Genomic DNA, 24,188 nt, shown 5'->3' with positions numbered 1-24,188 from the left:
TTTCCCCATCACACGGACTTCTTCCCGGCTTCATACCTTGATGGGACACATTACACGCTGGCTTCTTCTCTTTAAATTGTTTTTTGGCTGATAGGTGCACACGCTGCCTTGTCTGAGGAAGGAGCCTCCAGAGACAGCCTTGTGACTTTTCCCGAACTCTGGTCTATCCCTGTCGTGTCCAACGTGCCCAAAGTCGCCACCCAGTTTTGTGGAACTGGACTGAAGGGCCCTGTGGGAACACAGGGCCCCACAGACGGAGCTTGCCCCTAACTGGCTGGCTTGAGTTCGTGAGGCCCGCACCTGTCACCCCGTCTACACAAGCAACAAGAGCCAACCTTGGCCACAGGGCACCAACAGAAGCAGAGCACACGGATTGCCCAGTTGTTTTCCCCATGCCTCAGATGTCAGTGGGACGTACGTTCTCATGCCAGCAGCAGGCCTACCACTCACCTCGCCCCACTCTGATTGCTACCAAATCCCCAAAGAAGGGAGAGGGCATAGACACAGCCAGGTCCTCTCCGCCAGGCCTGTGTGGCCACCGCACCCAGGCTACCTAACTCACCGACAAGGCCTGCTCAGAAGCATCTCGACAAGGTTCACATTTCATTCCCCTCCCGCTCCCCTCCCCGACTTTCAAATAAGAAAAAAACAAACCAAACCCTCTAAAAATGAAAGCATCTGTGGTATCTACCTTCCTCTACCCCTGCTGCTGATTCAACGGGGGCTGACTGCCTGGTGAGAATAAGGCCGGCAGCCAAACTCAAGGCTCATGGCCGCGGTGCGAGTCTCCTTCTAAGACTCTGGGTGAAATGTTTTGGATTCGACGTCTATTGTTTAAACTGCTCTTCAGTGTCCCCAGTGCAGTTCCAGCAGTGGGGGGGGGGGGGGGGGTTCCACCTGTCTGAGGACAGTCAAGTTCCCTTGGTTCAACCCTTCCACTCAGTGTGACAGAGATTGGCCTGACAATAGCGGGAGAACAACAGATTTTGAGATAACAAGTCGCTTTGAGGTGGGGGCGGGGGGAGCCGAGAAAAAGTGACCCGATTGAAGTAAGAAAATGAAGTAAGTTAGAAATTCAAGTAAGGAAATGAAGTAAGAAAATGGTAGTTTGGGAGACAAAACTTACAGGCCAGCATGAAATACTTCTGTCTCCCCTTGTGAATATGGGCTGCCGTGGGTTCGTAGGTGAGTCCAACAGCCTTACCCATGCAGCCATTTCTGGAAAGGTAGACAGGACTTTGCAACACGGGAGATCCCTAAAACAAGGAAATGGTTGTACCTAGAATATCTTTCATTATGACATGTTGATGCAAATAAGGGGGGAAAGTAAGACAAACCAAATGCACAATAGCATTAAACTTATGTTTCCCTTTGAAGTATGGCTGTAAGATTGAGGAACTCCTGCTAAGTTAACAGGCACAGTGACCTTAAAGATAACATCAGGGGCTGTATTGCTCAGAAATCCTATCTCGGAATATTCTTTCAGCTTCTCTCTCAATCCCCATGACAGGGTCCTGGAGAACTGGGGTCCTGCCCCAGGTGCCAAGCTTTAAAGAGACTTGCTCGGCCATCCCTCTGTCTGCAGCCTTCCCCATGGGGCAATGGGGGAGTAACTGCCTGGAGTCCACACCCCACTTCTCCAGGTACCCAGGATCCTGGGTTTATAGCTTGAGTCTCTTCCCTGGGACTGTGTGTGTATCCCTAGACTCATGGGGTGGCCAAGGAGCAGCTGTTGGCAGGGTTGGACACAGACCTGGGGCTTCTAGATTGGAGGGTCCACAGAGTGTGGGATGGATCTGGGGGTGGGAATAGTCAGGGATCTGCAGGGGGGATGCTTCTCCCCATGCTGCTGAGTTCACAAAACTTCCCAGAGTGTGAGAATTGTAGACTGGAGCCTGGCCTTCTGGATGAATGAAGCTACATTTGTTCAGGCAGGAGGACAGAGTATATTTTCTTCAACACTTTGTCAGCTTGTTTTATACACTTCCCCTGGGCCCCACACGGAGCAGGGCAGGCTTGGAGAACGAAGACCTGATGCTAAAACACAGGCTCATCCAAACCTCTTCAAAGCCAGGTGCTTCCATCTATCTCTGGAAAGAGGACACCGGTCCCAGCTGCGTCTCTCATCTGGCAGGAGAAGGAGGCTTTCACAATGAAGGAAACCAGCCTCTTCTTAGGGGCCGCAGAAATATGGAGGCTGACATCTACCCCTAAACAGAAGGTTCCACCTGGAGGAGTGTGACAGTGGAGGACCCTGGGGCCTGGGCACCGTGCTCTGGGAGTGGTGTCCTCCCTTGCTGAAGCTTCCCAGGCACCAGGGGCGGTGGGTCCCACATCTCCAGCTCAGGTCTGCCTCTCTCTGGGAGCCTTGAAGTCAGGTTCACTCGGCACCCACCCCCGAGGCTCCTGGTCAGGGGTGCCGCCCTTGCTCTATGGCACAATGTGGAGCACGCTGGTGGCTGTCCCTCAGCCCTCTCCTCTCACGTATGCGTGACAGTCTGCTCTCAGCTCACTTTGTAGAACCATCACTCCAGACCTCTGAAGTCCCCCGCCCACCTATTCATCACAACATAACAGGGAAATGTTGAAAGAGAGAGAGAGAAAAAAGAGCTTCATCTTTGCAGAAAGAACTCTACCTTTGTTTTCAGAATCAACACGGAGGGTGAGCAGGGGCTTTTAACTTCTTGGCAACTAGCAGTTGGGGCAGATCTGGCCTCTTGCCCATTGAGATGTGGTGAAGGGGCGTGGAGCTGGCCCGCAGGGGACTTCCATGCCAGGCAAGGTGCCACGGCTCCCTGCCTGGTCCCCTATCCTGTTCGGGCTCACATGATCCATTCCAGAGAGCAGGCAGAACATGGCACGTGCCCCCCGCCCCCGGCTCCGTGCCCATGTCTGGGAACACGACGGGAGCTCACAGGGCCCAAGCTCTTCTCCAGGCAGACCAGTTCTGCTTCTCTGTAACTGAGTCTCTGCCTGAGTACTGGGACCACAGCACCTCCAAAGGGACAGCCTTTGGACAGAGAGGGGGGACCTCTGCTTCTCCAGTGCAAACCCTCCTTTCAACCCTCTCGGCCACCCCCTCACTGAAGGTCTTGGTCCTCTCGCTTGCTGGTCACACTCCCATATTTTGTTCTTCATCCTCTGCTCATGCCCGCCCTGGGTCTCTTTCCCCAGTGTAACCCAGCCAGGGAAGTTTCCCTCAAGGGAGCTTGGGTGTGAGGGTCACTCTCCAGCTCTGTCCCTTCATTGGCCTCCTACTGTCTACCCAGCAAAGGCCAAGTGCTGTCACGCAGCGTTCAGCACACCCCACGACCCTCTTCAGCCCACTTTTGCAATGTTGAATTTTGTTTCCTGGCCTCTCCCCCGAACACTTCCCTTCTGGCAGAATAGAGGCCTTGCCATTCCCTCAACAAGGCCTTCACTTTGTCACCTTCATGTTTGTCCACACTGTAGCCTCCTCCCGGAATGCCCTGCCACACTTCCAACATGGGGATCCTGTTCACACTTCAAGACCCAGTACTGAGGGAACTTCTGGAAGCCATCTCAGAGTCTTGTGATGTCTGCAAGCTCCCTGTACCTCTTCTGGGCTTGTCACATTCCACCCGGCAGGGCACACGTACTCATATCTTATTCCTCCCCTACACTGAGAAGGGTCATAGATCATCCCAGCCCAAAGTCTTGCAAACAGGAGGTCCTGAAAACTCTGTAAGCAAATAAACTGCCAAGTGTTTCCCCTGCCCCCTACTCCTTTGAAATCTGTAGGAGTTGTGTCCACAGGCAACATGTCCGTTTGGCCAGGCCCTGGATGGGGACAGCAGTGGGTCCTCCCTGACATCTTGGAATCCTTGACCCTAGTCTGAGCCATGGGAGTGACATGTGGATAACTGGCTACCAAGTGCTAGATGTGGGCACTTCTTGCGGGGAGCAGGGGCAGGCTGTGGGGTGGGGGGGCAAACCCTGTTTGCAGCGTGTGGGCCTCGGGAAGAAAGTGCTCCCCTCTCTCCATGCCTGTGACATCACATACCCATCTGATCTTCCTTCTTGGGGCTCTTCTCTGTGAAGCTGGTTTCAAAGGAGAGCCAGCTGTGGCCTCTGGCTCAGGTCAGGCACACAGTCACCAGAGGGAGCAAGCACACTGGTCACTAACTTCCCAGATAGAGTCCTTTCACCCTGGGGGGGGGGGGGGAGCAAGTGTGGCCATTCGCTCAGCAAGACATGAAGGCTCAGCTCTTCTGGACTCCCCTCTCTGGAACCTGCAGTCTTCCTATGTGTGGGGAGGCTGCTCACCCTCAGGTGGGTGGGGCACTCTCTTGCTCATTCAGTGTGACCCTCAGCTCACCATGGCCAATGGGTGCTTATAAGGTGGACACCAGTGGTGACCACTATTGCCATAGCTTCTCCCTGGCAGAGAGCCTTCCCCCTGGGACTGCCCCTCCCACCTGCAGACCCCTTGTTGGAAAGACAACTCCGACAGTGACACTCAGCTGGAAGGTCACACTCCCCCCCCACCCCACACTGATCCATGAAGAGGAGTTGACCAGTTTTGGAAAACCAAGAGCTGTGGACTCCAGATATAGCATTTAAATCAGGAAGATAATGGACATGACAGCCGTGAGCAATCATCTGGGGTGCGGCATCAACCCGGATGTTCTATTTTGAAGGGCTCGCTTCTCAATTTAACATAATGCTATGCTCAGGACTTGGGTATCTCTATGTCCTCAGGCCTCTCTGCCATTCCCCATCATGGTGGCTTACTCACAGGCCCCAGGTTCCTTCATGCTGCACACGTCCAGGCTGGATTTGGTCCTATTCTCTCCACCTTGGTGCCAGAACCAGCCCAGCCCACCCCATATCACCCTTAGCGCTTCCTCCCACCTCAGCCTTCACCTCCCATCACTCTCAAGGTCCTGTAGATTCCTGTAATGTCTCCAGAATGGCCTCCCCCCACCCCCAGTCCTGCCACCACCGTTTCTCAGCTTGTATCCTCATAGATGCGTGCTGGACAGCCTGGCCTGGCCTCCCTGGATCACAATTCATGTCCACATCACAGCCGCAAATGCTTCCTACAGCCCCAATCTGGTCATGCCTTCCCTTGTTCCAGATCTTTCCCAGAGCCTTGCTGACTGTGGAGGTGGACAGTGAAAGCTCCCAGACGAGGCTCACAAAGGCCTGTGGGATCCTGACTCTTGTTCCCTACGTGCGCCCTGCCCTTCAGACACACCATACCACAAGTGCTTTCTCAAATCATCCATGAATTTCACACCACCCATTCTGCTCTTCCTTCTGCTTATAATGCCCTTTCCACCTTTGTAATATAGGTAAATCTTACCCATCCTTGCTGGCTGCCTCGCCGAGCACTTAATGGGGAGCCACATGAACCCCATACTTAAGTCTCTCCCAAGTTCTCCCAGAGCATCTGGTCTATGGAAACTGTCATCCAGCTTTGACTAATGCTCCTTGAAAGCAGGGGTCATTCCTTACTGGATCTTTCATCCCCAGAACTTTACACAGTTCCCAGCCCATTTCAACACATGCTTGTTGGACGAGGATGGGTGAATAAGGGAGTGAAGGAAGAGTGCTCTACATCCGAACTGTTTCTGAAGGACAACTGAATAGATGCTGGACTCAGGTGGGGCAGGACCAGATTTTAAATGCTTGTTCTCCATGGGGCAATCAGAGTTTGAGAGACGAAGCAAGCTTCAGCTTCCATGGGACATCCCACCATTTTGTCCCACAATCCGACGCAATACCTCGATCCTATCCCTTAGGACTGACACAGTCTTCATGTTCCTTGCAAGAACAATCAAAGCAAACTGAAGTCAAGTGCTCACAGCTGTAATTGGTCCTGCACGGCTGGGACTTGAGGCACCTCTGGTGCAGAGATCAGAACCCGAGTGTCTCCTTAATCAACTGCTGACAAAAGCTTTTTGTGGCAATTATCAGAAAAATTCAACCACCCTGTCCATGGCCCAGAATGGGTTTGCATAAAATTTAATTTTCTTAAACTTCTCAGGAATGAAGAACTATCAAATGTGCACAAGACCAGGAACTCTAATGTTCACTGCATCCAGAAACTGCATTACATATTAAGAAACGGCTATTTCTAACACTATAAAAAGTCATTTTTTCTGCCAGGTTATGTTTTTGTGAACAGCTTACTTTCTGGTTCATGTACTTGGACCCTCACGATCACAGCAGTAGGAGGTTAGACATGAGCTCTACCACACGAGCTTTTTGCTACACTCTCGGGCACAGAGCACTTTCCCCCATAATTAGAGAAATCTGTGGGAATTTCTTTATTTTCCAGGCTTCCATTAAGAGAGAATTTCCAAGGGATTTTTCAGTGGAAAAAAAAAAATCACAATAAACAGCTTCCTCCATCTCTACTTACCCTGATGTTAAATAAACTTCCCCTGTTGAGTTTTCAATACCCATTTTGATACAGCAAATCAGGGGACCTACATGTTAGTAAAGGAAGGGGACGAAAACCTTCCTGTTAGTTATCTTGTGGTCACTTTCCTATCTAATACTCTAGGCCACTTTAAGTGTATATTTAAACTTGTTACTTGATTATATCTCAGAGGATCGAATGATGCTTTTTTTTTTTTTTTTCCTTTTTGGTTCTCACATTACTGAGTAAAAGCCATCATTTTCAAGTTCGTAGAGCATTATGTTTTCTCTGCAAATAAAATCCCATAACTCTCAAGCAAAGAGAGAGGTATATTCATAAAGAGGAGACAGAGCCCTATTTTTCCTCCTGACATTTGGGATCTAAGATAGGTTAAAAATGATGCTTTTATCTTTGGTGATTTATCAAACTCCAGATTTCATAAAAGATAAACAGATGCCCTAAAGAAAGGATATATCATCTTAATGTTTCATTGTGACACTTCCGGTATCTGAAGAGCATGTATATTAAAGATCTCCCCTCCAAAAACTCAATAGTTCCTATGATTTACAGAGTCATTTCTTGTTTTTAAAACACACTGAAGTGAGAACAGGCCAGGAGACACCTTAAAAAAAAAATGGTCACATTTGAAACATACAGATTATTTATAGACAAAAAAACTGAGAGCTGAAAGAAAATCTGGTTATCAACAGACAGTTGCTTTTTCTATGTTTTTTTCTGAGTTCATTTTGGTTTTTGTGTGGGTGGCTCATGTGAACTCAAAGGTTATTTGCTAAATGTTTTGTGAGACTAGAACATGTTGTCCTTTAAAATCTAAATTTAAATTTGTTTGTTGCAAATATGTTTAGCTTTAGAATATGGGATATGGGATCATGTTTTTAAAATAGAAAATCATACCTAGACTTGCTATGACAAGACAAGAGTTCCAATGCTCCTATTTTTAATTCACAATTTAGAAGGTATTATTCTTAATCATATTCCTAGCGGGAAAACTCACAGTACAGAGTTCATCAGTAAAAAAAAAAAATTTGTTTCTTTTTTACTTCTGTATTGCTTTCACCTGCCAGCATGGGTACTGATTAATCTCATTTTGAAACTACTTAGGTGCCAGGAGCTGTAAAATCAGTGTGGACTGCAGATCACATCTTTGCAGTACAAATATAAGGTACATTTTTCAATCACACAATGGGGAATAAAGGAGAACACCCCAAGTTTGGGGGGTGCTCCTTTTTTCTGCCTCTTTAGCAATACTGAGCAACCAGGTTCAGATCCAACCAGCAGTTCTGGGCCCCACAAGGTGGGCAGATGGCAGCAGTCAACTGGGATTTCAATCCTCCTTCTGCTGTGTGACACTGGGCAACTTACTTAATCTCTCTGTGCTTAGCTTCCTCAGGTGGAAATTGGATAGACAGTGGCCCCTTCCTCACTGCCTTGGTGGGGGATTAAAGGATACTCCCTCCACCACTTTTTGCACAGGGCTTGATACACTGAGTCCTCCCCAGGTGTTAGCTGCCCTCATGATTACAGGGCCCTAGTGCTTCCTCACGTGATTTTTCATTTCATCCTCACAGAACACCGGTGAGTTGGAAAATATAAGATGCACTATTCGGAGACAAACACGGTTAAGAGTAGTGTAAACCAGTACAGGCCGACTTTCATGTAGGAAAGTGTGTGTTCAATAAATACACAAAGAGAAATCTCCAAAAGTTCAAGAAGGCTGTAACTCCCAGCCTCTGGTGTTTATCTGTAGGAAGGAAAGCCCTCGGAACGTTGGTAGTGGGAGGGTTTCCCTCAAAATCTGATGCCTAGAAAGCTTTTCCGAGCAAAGCTTTAGGGTTAGCCAGCTTGAGGGTGAAGCCCTTGGTTGGATGCGATCCTCGGCAATTGGTTCCTCCACTGAGCCTGTTTCTCAACGGGCTTTGTGAGCTTGTTGTGGAGACCGAAGACATGACATGGGTCTGGCCCAGGGGAAACCCTCCACAGATGGGGGCTGCAGTGATCATTACAGTCAGCCGAGATACTGGGGCTCTAGGGATAAGTGACATTTTCTTAGCATCTGGGTCAAGGACCACAGCTAAATTCTGTTCTTAACAGTCTCCTCCACAGAGCAGGTATCATGCAGGAGTTAGACTTTGCTTTTTCCACTTGTCCCCTTCTTCCCAGAGCAACAGAACTCTCGGGTCATTTGTCACAAAAGTTTCATACACTGCCACCTCCTTCAGAGACTGAGTTGGCAGAGTCCTCTCAAGACAGCTTTCTTAGTGACACACTCCCAGTGGGGTGATTAGGGGCCTCAGGGGCCCAGAGGCCAGTGTGATGGCATTTCTTGGGGGAACAGTACTTGGGGTCTTTGGGTTGGGCTGACCCAATCTGCAAGTTTACCCATGTGACCACAGGGAGAAGACGAGGCTCCGGGGGAGAAACCCCAGCATTATGATGACAGGAGCAACCTTCCTGATGCTGGAGAAGGGCTCTTCTGTAGACTCACGCCTGGAAAGCCTGGGAGCCACACTGTGTCTCACCCACTTTCCCAGAAGGGGAAAGGCTAGGAATGTGGTACAATGTTGGGCGGTCTGCAATGTAGAACTTTCTCTTCCTGTGTCCGTTTGCTCATGAAGCGATGCTGCACGCTCTGCCAAGGGTTGGCATGCAACAACGCTTCCAGTGCAGTCACATTTCTTCTTTTCTTTTTAGAAAAGATGGTAAGAGCCACTATCTGCATTAGCCCAAGGTACCCCTACGCTCCTACTTAAAACAGTCTCCATTTCTTCGGGTGTCTCCCTCAGCAGGAGCCTCCACTCTCATCTCTGTCCCTTGGAACAATCTTGTGTAAGCGCAGGGAAGGCGAGTCCACCTCTTGGCATTCCAGACGGCCCCTCGCTGCTGTCCCAGACTTCAGGCTTTAGGGACCCAGCAACTCCTGCAGAGGACTGGAACAGTCACATGGGCTCTCCCAGGTGTCTTGCACTCTGAAATGAGGACCCTCAACTCCCCGCTGCACATTTTGCTCTCAGGAACGAATGGGTCTGAGGTTCAGCCATGTGACCAGGACAGAGGTAGCAAAGCTGGAGATGGTCTTTCTCTTCCGCCTTGGGGCCTCCAAGATGCTGCTACAAATCGTGCCTGTCCATTCTTGGCTCTCTAGACCCCCTGTCCTGCTTCTACCACCCACATAGTTAACAGGTTTTAGACAAAGAGGAAGGTCAGCATCAGGGGCAGCAGTACCCAAAGCTCCTCCCTTCCACCCCAGACCACCTGTCAGGGCACGCTGGGGCTGCTTCTAAATCTCGTCCCACTCAGCAGAGGGTCCCCATGGGAAAAGAAGGCACACAGGTTGTCCCAGCCAACACAATACCTGTGGTACCTACCCTCCTTCCCCACCTGCCAGACCTCCATCTCCAGCAACAACAGCAAAACACACTGAAGAAATCTGTATTCAAATGAGATGTGTTGACTTTCGACTTCGGTTCCACCCCAGAGGGCAGGTTTGCTCTTCAAGTGCAGAGGATTTAGAGTCTTGGGGCACTTCTGTAGTGGAGTGTAAGGGGAGGGGGGTGACGAGGACCTAAATTCATGCGAGACTCCTGGATGAAGTTATGGCATTTTATTTTTCTGAGCTTGAATAGCGAAATGCACGTTCATTGAAGTGGTAAGTATATTCCCAAAGTTCCCTGGAAGATGAATGCCAAAGCTAAAACAAAATCGAGGTGAATGTAGTTTGTTTAAAGAATAGCCCCATTAACAATGGGGGCGAAAACCCCGGTCACATGAAGGATACTGGAGTAAGCACTCACGGATAAAATACAGCAAGAATGCTGTAATAACACATATGATCACATTTTTATTAACAAAGAAAGTCTGGTTTGGAAACAAATCGTCCCTGAGAGGAGTCTGAAATTAATCCTTTGATAGGCAGAAAACCACACTACTTACATATTCTAATCGTAATTACAATGTGCTCTTAATGCGAACATTCTAGATTATTAGTCACTTTATTAAGAACCAGAGAAGGGACTTCTGCAGCATAATGAGAGCACCTTTCAAGCTCAGAGGAGGGAAAAACCAAGAGACAGTTCTACATGGAGCTGGAGAATTGTGGATGTAATTTATTTAATAAAAGTGCTTAGCTTCTCTTTTTTATTTAGGAATTGGCACACCCTTAGGGGTTCAGACAGCACTGTGCTTCTGAGCTGCTCTTTCTAGGGCAAGATAAAAATGTGGATCACAGAAAAATAACAATTTATCATTGTAATGGTTACATCCCACTTCAGAAACCACTAGAGACTGCTTAACATTTTTATTTCAAACATGGTTTTCCCGAGTCTTCAGGTGACAACGGATACTGATGCCAAAAGGCTTTTTGTCCATTTTTTCCTAATAAAAATGGCTAGATTCTGAGTTCATTTTCATCTGGGGTGACATTAAGGTCTGCGCTTTCGCGGACTGATCCTTCCCTTCCCTCCTTTGTGCTCTTTCTTTGAAAGTCTCCAAAGGCAACATCTGGGCCCAGTCACCGAAGACAGATGGGCTCCTTCTACTGCTTCTCCCATCCCCTGGGGACCTCTGGTAGCAGCACAGCATGCTATTTAAATGTAATGGTACGCTGACGGGATTGTCCCTGCGCAGTGTGTGCTTGGCGCGCTCCTACCATGAGAACCCATTTTGTATCTGTTCAAACCTCCTCATTACGACGGCTTTCTCGATCTCAAAACATTCCTGGGATTTCTAGATGCTGTCATTGAGCTAATTCTTCTTATTTTTTCTTCTGTGACTTTCTACAGCCAAATTGTCTTCCTCTGACACTGAAGGGGGCCAATTTCCTGAAAATAATCACTTTTGCTGCTGTTGTTATTAACGGGTAAAAGGTAGGGAATCCATTCGGATTTCTTCTGTGCTGTGGCAATAGTAAATCTTTGATGTTTCCTGCCCATGTTAAGACTTCCTACACTGGAACCTAACTTGCTTAATCGTTCTCTTGTTCTTACGCTTTAAAAAACAAGGATCTAAATGTTCCACTTGGGTAGTGGGAACTAAGGACTTTGTAGAGTAGTAATTAACAGTAATAAAAAATTTTTATTGAACCCTAACTATGGATCAGATGCTAAGGTAAGGGCTTTCAAGTGTAGTCTCAATAGCCCCATGAGGTAAATATCACATTATCTCCATTTTATAAACAAAGATGAGACGAAAGCTCAGAGAGGTTAATCACTCACAGTCACACAGCAGATAGAGGTAAACAAATCCTCTGCATTCAGTTAACTGGACTCTGGAGCCGGAGTTCTCAACCCTCACACTAAACTTAATTTTGCTCTCAACAGATGGGATGAGTGGTTCAAGGCGTAATGGTCAGTGTTTCCAAGGCAAAGGCGTGTGAGTTCAGGGATTCTTTGATGCCCCCCTCCAAATTTACTCTCACATCCTATGTTTAGAAATGTTCCACCTGGAGTCCACGTGGTTCCTGCTCGTGTCCTGGGAAGGGTAGTATCTGGGGTCAGTACACAGAGGAGCAACGGGAGGAGCCCGGGTGCTGGGGCCACAGACAGCCCTGAGAGTGGAGCCATACATGTCTACACAGAGTGAAGAAGAAGGCCTGGGACGTAACTGCCTTCATTAAAGGTGCCTCGTGTGCTGCTTTATATCCCAGGTAAGTTTTAGCCTGATCAACAAATCTGAAAAAAAATACCCTACCAACAGAAGAGGGGTAGAGGTGGTTTGCAAAAATTTCTCAGGGGCTGAGGTTGGTGCTGAGCACACCAAGACAGTCCAGGAAGCAGACAGCCTTTGGGCTCCAGGACCCAGCCTCTGTGGCAGGCAGGCCAGCATGGACGCTCAGATGCTCCTCCAAGAGCTGTCCAAACAGTCCAACCTTTTGCAACGTTCTGACTATCCCTGAATTCCATGTGGAGAGTTCCCCACAGGATGGAGCGTGTACGAATGATTCAGCAGTTGGGTTTTCATTTGTGATGAATAAACTGGCATTTTGGTTTATATAGCTGTCACCTTTGAGTTTGATTAAGGTAAGTCAGTTCCCCAGAGCCTCATATACTGTGGGTGTGCAGACAAATTAAAATTTCTGGATCCACAGATGAGGGAACTCAATCCTGTGCCTTAATGACCTGTGGGGAGGGAATCTTTTGCCCTCCCTCAGCCCCTCTCAGCCCCACGCTGTGCTCCTCCATTCCCTCCCCGGGGACAAGGGGGAAATCAATCCAAATCTAGGGTGCTAATGAGGCCGTGGTTATGACGGAATGTGGTCACTGTGGAAAAAGGCTGCTCCCTGGGTGTGGTGTCCTCAGGCCCCATGAGGAACCCATGCTCTGGGCATATTCACTTGTGCATTCTCATTCCTCTCCATACTCTTGAGCCCTGTGTCATGAAGCTCACCAAGGTCCCAAGCACTGGATTGCGCCTTGAGGGAGAGAAGAGGCCAGGCTCGGTCTGTTCACCCCAATCTGGCTCTTGTCAGCTCGCAGGGAGGGCAGCCTCCGATTATTAGTCACTGGGCAGCCCCACAGTGACTAATAATGTGGTGCTCTGCTCTTCTGGTACTGCCTGGTTGGGGAGGGAGGGTGGTGGCCAGGCTGTGAGGTCGGGTGGGATGCAGGCACTCCCGGGTTGCTGGCTTGACTCTTAACAGAACCCATCCAGGAATTCCACCCCACGAGATGGTGCCTGAGGACACACCAGGACTGGGAGCCGGGCCCCGGAGCTGTGGTGGTGACCAAACCTGACCCTGCCTTCCCAGGGCCAGCTGTGTACTTGGTGGGACGGCAAACCCCACACAACAAACAAACACAGTGAGAGCCTTTTTAAGACCCCCCCCCCCCCGAGGTAAGAGGATATGATGAATGAACGAATGATTCTTGAGGCTAACAAAATTTTCAAGAATAAATTGCCGTATCTTGATGGATCTTACTCTGTTTTCAAAGTTTCATTTTATTTTCTGTGATTTGGGTTTGTTGGGATCAAAATGGATGCTCAACCTCAGTGCCGGCGCTCCTGACATCGAGGCAGGGTAACTCTTTGCTGGGGTGCTGTCCGCGGCCTGTGCGGTGTTTAGCAGCGTTCCTGGCCTATACCCACTAGCAACCCCTGCTTGGTTGTGGCAACAGAAAATGTCTCCAGATGTCGCTAAATGTTCCCAGGAGGTTGAGAGGCACCACTTTAAAAGGCTGAACTGGGTTCTCGCTAATTCGAGGATTAGGTTGACATAGTGAGTTGCGGTACTTGAAATTCTGCAGGCATCTATCCTATTAAAGCACCCTCCCTTTAGCTGTGCGTGCACCCTCCGTTTTGTTTACGTGGGAATGGCAGTCCCTGTTGGGCAGAGGGCCACAGCTGAGGGGCCCGCCGTTTGCCAGCTGGCTTCTATCAAACCTGTGCTGTTGGCAACCATCAGGTTGTGTTGGATGCACTGTTCCCGGAGTTTAGTGTTGGGTTTTGTGGGTGTCGTTTGGTCAGTGTTCCTGGTAAGTTGGAGGTTAAGTTATTTCGGGGCCTTACATTCAACGTGAGGGCTGGTGTGGGGACTGTCCTTTGACTGCAGTCTTATTCCCAGGTACCCTGCAGCCCCCAGAGCCTCCCAGTTATAAATATTCAACAAGAGCCAACTCACCTCTATGGATGTGTGCCAGAGACAGGGAGGCAACATGATGAAGACACGAGTTCCAGGCACTGAAAAAGTCCTCTTTCTTGGTCATCACCTGTCAAGTGGACAGAATAGAAATAACCACCGATGATCTTCTCGGAGAACAGAGCTTAGAAACAAGGTAGATGGCAAATTTGCACATTTTTAATACCACCTTAAGCCTGGGTAACTTGCAAGGCTGGCCTCCGTGACCCACAGAAGTTATTTGTTGATGAAGAAATGCCATCAGTGTACTGTGAGTCCAGCTTCTATGTTTGTAGGAATTCCTCACACAGAGCAAATGTGGCCACTACCAGCTGCCGACTCTGGAGATGGAACAGGCGTCCAGGAAACAATGTGAAGGGGAGAGTGCAAGCATTGATAAAGCGACACTGTGTTAACTGGGTCGCTCGCTGCCTGAGGAATTGGGAATAACAGAACGAACTGCGTAAGTCTAATCTGCAGCAAAACGAACCTGCCTTCCTCCCGCCTTCCTTTTGTTGTAGGCAGGTACTTCCATTCGTTCTCAAGTTGTTTCTTGAATGCCTGTTAGGTCTCCAGAACTGGCATTTGGCCGTGGCCAGGTGTGATGTGTGTGAGGGGCCCCCAGGAGCGTGGAACCTGCATGCACAGCACCTCCACATCATCCATCCCTTCAGCTGGTATACCCTATGGAAGGTGATCTTTCAATCACACCAACCAAGGGAGTTGTTTTACTTTGTTCTTTGCTTTGTTTTGTTGTTGTTGTTGTTGCTGTTTTTTAGTTGGCGAGGAGTGAGGAAATAGAACTAGAAGAAGATAAGAATGAAGAAAATACACAAAGAGAAAGATGCCGAATCACGAAGCTGGCAGTTAGTCATTTACGTGGAGCTAAGAGCAGATTCTTATCTGACCAGAGAAGAGTGTTAAATTTGTCACTTCTGACTTTTCTTTGTTTCTTCTTGCCTTTTCTTTTTTTTGTTTCGAAAACCTAACAGTTTGATATTTAAATTTTTAGCCTTTGTCTTTGCTCAAAGAAACGACACTCAAATAGAAAGTCAGACTCTATGCATCTGCTTCCCATTTGTTTTAAACTCACATGCCGAGCCCTGTGGTTGGAAGGTAACCTGCCCCCTGCAGCTCCACGGTTCCTGCAGGGCCTGGAGGACTTGCTTTGTCAAAGCCCTCCTATAACAGAACGCTTTGTGCTCCAGTGGAAAAACAGCACTGCAGAAAGCCTCTTCCCATGTATAATTTAGCATGATTACCTGGAGCAGCAGGCAGAGTTTGGAGGATCATGTCACATGAGCCTTGGAGTCTCCACCTAACTGGGGCGTCTTATGACAGTCAAGGGAGAGGATAATGTCTGTCTCGCTCCCTGAATCAGTACCTCTTGGTACTGGTGTCAAAATTACAGCTGAAAAGGTGTGATAGAGAATCAACTCTCAAGGAACGGGCTAGAGCACATCTCTGGCAGAGGTGAGGACAAGGGCTGGCAAATACTCCTGTCCCCAAACGCTACCCATCACACTGCAGAGGAAAACGCCGGGCAGTCTGTGCTGGGGCCTCGTGGGTGGGCTCTCCTAAACATGTGTTGGCCGTCCCTTCCCTGTCCCCCCCTGGCTGTATGGGAAGGAGAGAGGAAGGGTACAATAGTGTGCAGATGTGTCCAAACAGAGCTGAGGGCATGTTATATTTTTAAAAAACTAAACATACACACTTAAGTCTTTCAATGGCCTGATCTAGAGAAAACCAGAAACAGAAAATTGGCTGGACAATGTAGACCCTGTGTGAAGAAGGGACTTCAGATGAGAAAACACTGCAGAAGGCCCTTTACAAAACTCGCTGTGACTGCACCCTCAAAAAGTACAAGGCAAAAAATAAAAAAAGCGAGTTCAAGTTAAGGGGAAAGGCCCCTTGAAGGCCTGCCAGCCTGTTCCTAAGTGCTTTTCCTTATATGTCAGCATCACAGTGCTGCAGCAGGACCCACTTGAGCAGGTTCAGAGTAACCTCGTTCCTGCTGGCAAGTGTCCCCTCACACCCCACACCAGACAGGAAGGCTGGCATGACTTACCCCCCACTGAAGGATGGCACCCAGGACTTGGAACATGTCGATAGAAAGGCAGATGCCCAGGAAAGTGACAGACTGACTGAGACGCCTCTGTCCCCTTGAATTAGAGTTTACTGGCAAGAAATAATAGGCTGAAGCCAATTGGGGGCTGCACAGTGGTCCACACGTCCAGGTGGGGCAGCCCAGGGACAGTGTGTGGGGTCCCATTCCAGCCCACTGTCAAGTGGTCAAAACAAGCAGATCAGAAGGTCAAACTCTGGTTCAGCCTTTAAGTGTAGACTCCGTGTGAACTCTAGGGTGTCACTGCCCACAACTATAATCCAGCTGATAGTTGCCTATGCAATACACAAGATTTTTAAATGTATTTGTTGTACCAATAACATGCAAAACAACAAAAATCAAGTATCTAATCCTCTCTCCTTACAAAACCTTAATAGGAGGTTTCTGGAGAGCGGATTTTTTTTTTTTTTTTTTTAATGGATGGCTGTTCTTTACTTCAAGCAGTAAACCTGCTACTGAAAACTTGTATGTAACTTAGCCTTATGTAAACTAAAGCCTTCTTAAAATGCACCAGACAACAGATGCTGTTTTAAGCTCTTCATTGCATTTGCTCACTGAGTCTTCAGAAGCCCCGGAGGTAGGAATTACTGACATCTTTTGATACCTTCCTTTTGCAGGTGGAAAACTGACACGGGGTGAGGAATTTGCCCAAGGTTGCAGAGCTGGATTGGGACTAGGCACCCAGGCTTCTGAGCCCATGTTTCTAACCACAGGCTACACTGCCTCCCAATGGACTAATGGGGAGTTGGTTCCCTGGCAGCACCTGTCCCTCCCAAATACAGTTCATAAAGATGCACTGTCACACATGGTCATGTGTAATGTGAACCATATTCCACACTTAAAACCTCTAATGGAAATAAATGCTTACTTCCTAATAAATCATCACACAGTTAAGACATGGCTGAACTCATAAAGAAACCCCTGCTGGCCTCCCTTTTGATGGATGCCTATGTCCATTCTCCCTTCTTCTTTTCTAGAAAAAACCCCAAAAGATTTGGGCAGCAATATATCCAGTTAAAAATACTTATCTCCCTACAGAGGATCTACCAAAAAACCTCAGCTAACGTCACACTTAATAGTAAAGACTGAGTGCTTTCCCCCTAGGATTGGGAAGACAAGAATGTCTGTCATCACTTCTACTCAATGTTGTGTTGCAGATTCCAGCCAGGATAATAAGGCAAGAAAAAGAAATTAAAGGTTTAGAGATTGGAAAGGAATAAGTAAAACTCTCATCCAGAAAGACCTGATTTTCTATGTAAAAAATCCTAAGAAATGTATCATAAAGCTACTAAAACTAATTAGCAAATTAAGCAGCAAAGTCACAAGATGCAAGATTTTGAAAAAAAACCAACTGAATTTCTATATTCTAGCAATGAACAATTGGTACTTGAAATAAAAATATCATTGTAACAGCATCAAACATATGAAATACTCACAGATACATTTTACACAGCATATGCGGTATCTGTACACGGAAAGGAAAAAACATTGCAGAAAGAAATTGAAAAGGAGCACACAAATGGAGAGCTATACTGTTCTCGTGGGCCAGAAAACTCTACATTGCTAAGATGTCACTTCTCATAGTGATCTATGGACTCAGCACAATGCCAAGCAAAATCCCAGCAGACTTCTGTGTGCGTAGAATTTGACACGCTGATTGTAAACCTTATATGGAAATACAGAGGATCTAGGATAATCAAAACCATTTTGAGAAAAAAAAAAACAAGTTGGAGGATTACACGAACTGATTTCAAGACTTAGTATAAAGCTAGAGTAAATGCAACAGTATGGTATTGGAATAAGAATAGAAATATAGATGAATGGAGAAAAAAGAGTCCAGAAAGCCATACAGGCATGGTCAACTGATTTTCGACCAAGGCACCAAGGTAATTGAATGGGGAAAAAAAGTCTTTTCAACAGTGCCAGAACAACTAAACATCCTCCTACAAAAGCAAACAAATAAATAAATGAACCTCAACCCTTACTTCACACCACATTAAAAAGTTAACTTGAAGTCGAGCACAAACCTAAATGTAAGACTTAAATCTAAAATAAAATTCAAAGGAAACCATGGGAGAACATCTTAGTGACACTGGGACAGACAAAGATTTTGTGAGATAAGACACAAAAAGGTTGAATTTCATCAAAATTAAAATTCCACTCTTTAAAGACCTTAAGGAAATGAAAAGACAACTAATGGATTAGGAGAAAATATTTGAAAAATCATGCATGTAATAAGGGACGTCTATACAGAATTTACAAAGACAGCTTACAACTCAATAGTAAGAAAACAAAATCCACTTTCACAAATGGGCAAAAATTTTGAACAGACGCTTCACTGAAGCAGATAAATGAATGGCAAATAAACACACGAAATAGATTTGAGAAATGCTAATTAACACCACAGTGAGAAACCACGACACATCCACCAGGATGGCTGACAGGAGTAAGACTGGCAATACTAAGTATTGGTGAGGATGTGGGGCAACTAGAACTCATTGTGGGTGGGAATGGCAAAATGGCAAAACGATACAGCCACTTTGGAAGACATCTGGTGGTTTCTTATAAACACATACGTACCATAGAATGCAGCCATTCCACTCCTAGATATTTACACAAGATAAATAAAAATACATGCCCATGCAAAGATTTGTATGAGAATGTTCAAAGAAGCTTCATTTATAACAGCCCAACTGGAATCAATCCATATGTCCACCAATTGGTTAATGGATAACCAAATTATAGTATAGCCATACACAGTAATACTCCTGCACAATAAAAAGGAACAAATTATTAATACACCCAACAATTTAGACAGATCTCAAATGCAAAAGACTATATACTGTGCTATTCCATTTACATTAAATTATAAAAAAAAGGCAATCTTATTTAAGAAGAAAAATCTGTGTTTTCCAGGAGTCAGAGCAAGGGGGGGTGGTTTGATTACAAAGGAGCAGGAAGGAACTTTTTGGGGTGATGGAAATATTCTATGTCTAGACTATATGCACTTTCCAAAACTCATTAATTTTACACTTAAAATCGGTCAATTTTAACATATATTAATTATACATATAAAATAAAAGTTGATTTTTAAAAAATGCTCACCTCCCCAGGCTCCCTTATAGCTAGAGTTAGATGTGTAGCCCCCATGGCCAAGGAGAGTGGGCAGAAGTCTACTGGGTGGTGCTTCTATAAAAGCTATTGTTTTCCTAATAAAAAAAAATACAGCCTGAGCTAGCATGTGCCTTTTTTTTTTCTTTGTCCTCTTCCCATTTCTTTGCTTGGAACTTACTGATCTCGTGAGCATAGGAACAGGTAATGTCACACTAAGGATTTATATTAAGGTTGCTGTAGCACATGACCACAATCCAGTGAGGTCACACAACAGAAATGTATACTCTCATAGTTCTAGAGGCTGGAAGTCAGAATCAAGGTGTCGGCAGGGCCACACTCCTTCCAAAGGCTGCTTTGCCTCTTCAGGGGCATCCTCACAGAGCTAATGGCCAGACCAGGAAGGGCCGCTCCTCACCTGCTCAGCCCACATCTTTGCCTTCTTGTTGCTCCTCTTACTTGACATTCTGTCTTGCCTTTCATGAGTCGGATAGGAGGGTGGGGGGTTCTTTATATATCTTTCTGCCTTCTTATATTTTTTTATGTCTTCCTTTTCTTTCTTTCTTTTTCTTTTCTTTTTTTGAGAGAGAGAGAGTGGGGGTGGGGAGGAGCAGACAGAGAGAGAGTCTCAAGCAGTCTTCACTCCCAGCACGGAGCCCAACATGGGGCTTGATCTCACGACCCTGAGATCATGACCTGAGCTGAAACCAAGAGTCGATGCTTAACCGACTGAGCCACCCCAGGTACCCCTTTATGTCTTTCTTTTTAAAAAAACTTTGTATAGTTCCCTCTCTCTCAAGTTCTTTCTGCCTCTGTTTTGAGACTTACTCAACCACTTTTTCACCCTTTTCTATTTTTAATTTTTCTGTATTTTTCTGCTGTTCTATATTTTTTTCTCTTTTTCTAGGGTTTTTGTTTTTCTAGGTTTTCCCTGCCCTTTTGTATTTTTCCCTTCTGTGTTTCGGTCTCCCCCCCCACCTGGCCCCCATATTGTTCTGTCTTTTTTCCTGGGCGAAATCCACTGCTTCCCCTTTCACTCCTGTCTTGGGTGTTCCACACACCAAATTAATTCTACCTTTTCTCTTTAGACTTTCCTCCTGATTTAACTTCGTTTTCTCTGACTGGCTTTGGGAAGGGGACCCCTCTCCTCCCCACCACAGCCACTCTTCCTGAATTCTGTCTTCTCCAAAAGGCCCCAGCCTCTTCCTGCATCGATGGCCGGGTGTTGGTCAGTTCTGTACTAGTGCCTCACAGAAAGCAGGGTGTCTGGGTCCAACAGCTGGCAGCTCATTGGTGGCTTTCTGAACTGGGAGTATGAGATTCTCTGCATCTCGGCCCTTTGAACCTACACTGCAATTCCAGGACAGCCAGAGAAACACATCTAGCTCAACGTCCTCCTACATCCTGGGAGAAAGGACACAGCAGGATACCTTTATATCTACTGTTCCAGCTTGTTTCCTATGAGAAGGAAAAGTAAATATGCTCAAAATGCCCAGAGAGGGTTGTGTCCTGGCTTTGGGAGCCTAAGGGGAAGGGCCAGCTATGGGGCTCATGTCTGGTCTCAGAGCTTGAGTCAGTGGCCCTCTGTCTACCACCCCCAACCTCAGATACTTGCCCATCCCAGCGGTGGACCAGGCTCCACTGCACGAGAATCTCCCCTTCTCTTAGAAGGTGGCAGGTGGCAGCACTACAGGGGTGGGGGTGGATGGAACAGCCCTTGTTTGGGGAGATAAGCCCTTGGGGTGAAAGGCTGGGATTCACATGTTTTCCTAGAGAAACAACATAAGAATGATGAATAACATGATAGAAGAAAGGGGTCCAACAACTAAGGCTTCCTGATTGCATTCACGTGTCCCACAGTGCTTGTCTCTGTACTAAGAGACATTCTTCTTTTTTTTTTTTTTTAAGATTTTATTTATTTATTTGACAGAGAGAAACAGTGAGAGAGGGAACACAAGCAGGGGGTGTGGGAGAGGGAGAAGCAGGCTTCCTGCCGAGCAGGGAGCCCAATGCAGGGCTCGATCCCATCACAACCTGAGCCGAAGGCAGCTGCTTAACGACTGAGCCACCCAGGTGCCCCAAGAAAGACATTCTGATTATATAGTAAGTCCCAGAAAAGTCCAGTAATGGTCCCTAGATCACCCACCGGAACACAGATGGATGAGGCTCCAAAGAGTACAACCTGTCAAAGGAATTCCTGCTGGACCCTGTCGTCCCCAGTCCCCAACAGAGCTTGTTCAGCACAGCTGTATTAGCAAAGACATCACCCCACGTGGCCCTCGTTGTTTACACAGGGGCTTCCCCTATAGACAGTCTGCTCTCCTTCCCCAGTGGTGCCGGGTGCGGGTTCTCAATAAATATGCATTCCAAGACAAATGTGCATGCGTGTATAGGTGCGCGCGCATCTGCATGAACGCACACACACACACACACACACACACACACACACACACCCCACGGCTCCTCTCTACCTTGAACTACATCCAGTCCCAGGACACATTCCCTCTCTTGTTTCAGATATTTTCACGTGCAGTTCTCTCCACCTGCCCTCTGCCCTACCAGACTGCCTCCTCCTGGTTCAGGAAGCCTCCCGACAGCTCCCCCTCTCGCGTGTGGTCAGGGCCCCCACCAAGCAACACATCCATCTGTGGAAGCCTTTCCACGCTGCGGTGTATGCGTTGCACTGACCAAGGCAGGACTGTGACCAGCCCAGCATCCAGCACAGCGGTCAGGGCCAATGACCACAAAAAGGAGCCCCTTCACACAGATGGGTGGTCAGGGTAGACATGGACATGAGGGGAGGGACTGGAGAAGAAACTGGCTTCAGAGGGCAGAGAAATCGCAAGAGGGAATTCAGTAGCGTGGGATCTATGCAAAAACAGGACACGAGGCTCCTGGTCTGCCTCTCCCCGCACCACAGTTACGGTGTCTGTCGGATCTTCTGGGGGCTCCCCTTCTCTCACCTGCAAAATCCTCCAAGCTCTGGTCTTGGGCCTGGCAATATGAACAGACCCCAAAGATGGAGCCCATTCCTAGCGAAGACCTGACTATTTTTGTTACACATGCATGAGTTCCAGGAGTGGGGGGCCACACATGTTTGATCTGACCGGTTGCTAAATCTTTTCCCCCCTAAGGCTTAACTGAAATTGTCAGAACATGAAATCAATAAGCTCTTGGCAAAGGGCTCCTATAATTGAATATATTACTTCCTAATTCCTCCTCCTTTTTCCTTTTTGTGTTAAATTAAGAGTCTGCTTCTCATTACTTAGCCTTTCAGAATAGAAAATGATTGTTGGATGGTACATTCTCTTTGGTCATTTAGCATACATTTGAACTCTATGCTCCTGAAATTGATCTTGATAATTTCCAACAACAGATACGTACATAAACAAATGTTTGATACCTTCTCCCTTTCTTAACCACTTCCTCATTTTAAAATTCTCTTCCTAACAGTTCTGGTGGGTGGAGGAATAGGAGGGGGGATTTAGGAGGCCTTAAATAGATTTTACAGGCACCAAAGCATGCATTTGGAGTATGATCAGCTGGAAAGATCTTGTTTCAATAATACGATCTTCACGTTTAGCCGAAGACTGTGTTATAGAACCTGACTGCCCTTAGTGACTGCTTACAGGTGACAGAAGGCAGAACAATGTACATTTAATATGTGAAAGATGTTAGGCCTCAAGATCTTTGTTTCCTGAATCTCTGCAGCAGCTCAGCTAGTGCTTCACCAGGAGACAGCTAGCGAGGTATTCTCGAGGCTGCGAGTAAAAGGCCAGGGGTACAGCACACAGAAAGCCCACCCCATGGGGCATTTGGAGAGCACAGAACCCACTGCAGCTTGGAACTCCTTAGAGCTCCATGTTTCCTTCTCCAGGAATGGCAGCCTATCCTCCCGGTGCATAAGCTGGAGCCCTGGGACCACCCTCGACCCCAACTTTGGCTTTCTCCCCCATCCAACTACCCCAAGTTTCACTGACCACCCTTCATGCTCACTGTCACCATCCCACAGCTCAGGCTATGTCTTAACTCCTCTGGGATGATGGTTACTGTGGCCTTCTAAAGGGTCACCCTCATAGCACTGACTCTAGAATGATCTTCCTGACACCAATGTGCTCAGGCTACAGTCCCGTCACTTGAAAGGAGGATAGAGGATTCTCAGGCCTGCAAGTAGGGGACACAAGGCTCACTGCAGTGAGGGCCTACCAGCCACCACAGTCACTCTCTCGCTAGCTTCTCTAGCCCAGGACCCGGGATGTGGCCTGGCTTGAGGCTCAGCCTGAATATGCTAGTTGCTCACTCACATCCCACGCCTTGCCTGGAAGGTTCTACGCACCTCTGCCTGGGGATGGTGTGAAATGGCATGCTCTGCTATTTACCAGGCAAGACTCAGCACACAGATGCTCAATTCTGTGGGCCACCCTTCCCCACAGAATGGGGTAGCCCTCCCTCTGCTCCAGACCCCTCTCGATGCACTTCCCCTTGACCCATGTTCCTGCCACCTCCCTTCGCAGGCTGAGTCCATGGAGGACAGCCATTGTGCCCCAGTCATCTCTACAGTCCCAGACTCGCAGAGTGATTGGTGTACTAGGTCACTGGGGAGCAACATCTTTTAAACAAGGAAATATTCAGTAAAAATAAACATCTTTACAGGTCTTCTCTCTTTTTTTCCCCTAATTGTTTATTTAACTATATATCTGAAGTTCCAATGAAGCATTTTTATTTCACTGTCAGTAAGAGGCTTTTATTTTTGGCTAACCTTTTAGGAATCCTGAAAGAGCACACTTTGCCGAATGTCGAGACCACCTCAGTGTGAGCTTCTGTGGTTTGGGAGGGAGAGGGATTTGAGGCACTTGTGAGAAAGAGGGGAATTAACACTGGAAATTAACAAACAACAACAACAACAACAAAACAGCCTATTCCAACAGCCT

At 47.3% G+C, this 24,188-nt stretch overlaps 1 protein-coding gene across 1 annotated transcript in view; it reads right to left on the bottom strand.

Moving 5' to 3' along the window:
• ACOXL (acyl-CoA oxidase like) overlaps positions 1 to 24,188 on the bottom strand; it is a 349,740-nt gene that overhangs the window by 60,003 nt on the left and 265,549 nt on the right. The window contains exon 16 of the mRNA XM_064572203.1: positions 14,025 to 14,112. Within this exon, the coding sequence (XP_064428273.1) occupies positions 14,025 to 14,112 (88 nt within the window). The remainder of the gene's footprint in view (positions 1 to 14,024; positions 14,113 to 24,188) is intronic.

The sequence above is a fragment of the Mirounga angustirostris genome, unplaced genomic scaffold, assembly GCF_029215605.1.
Source record: "Mirounga angustirostris isolate CCGP_5_RB_7025 unplaced genomic scaffold, mMirAng1.0.hap1 SCAF_10, whole genome shotgun sequence".
NCBI classification, from domain to species: Eukaryota; Metazoa; Chordata; class Mammalia; order Carnivora; family Phocidae; genus Mirounga; species Mirounga angustirostris.
The sequence above is the reverse complement of the archived record's forward strand: the minus strand, read 5'-3'. Positions and strand labels throughout refer to the sequence as shown.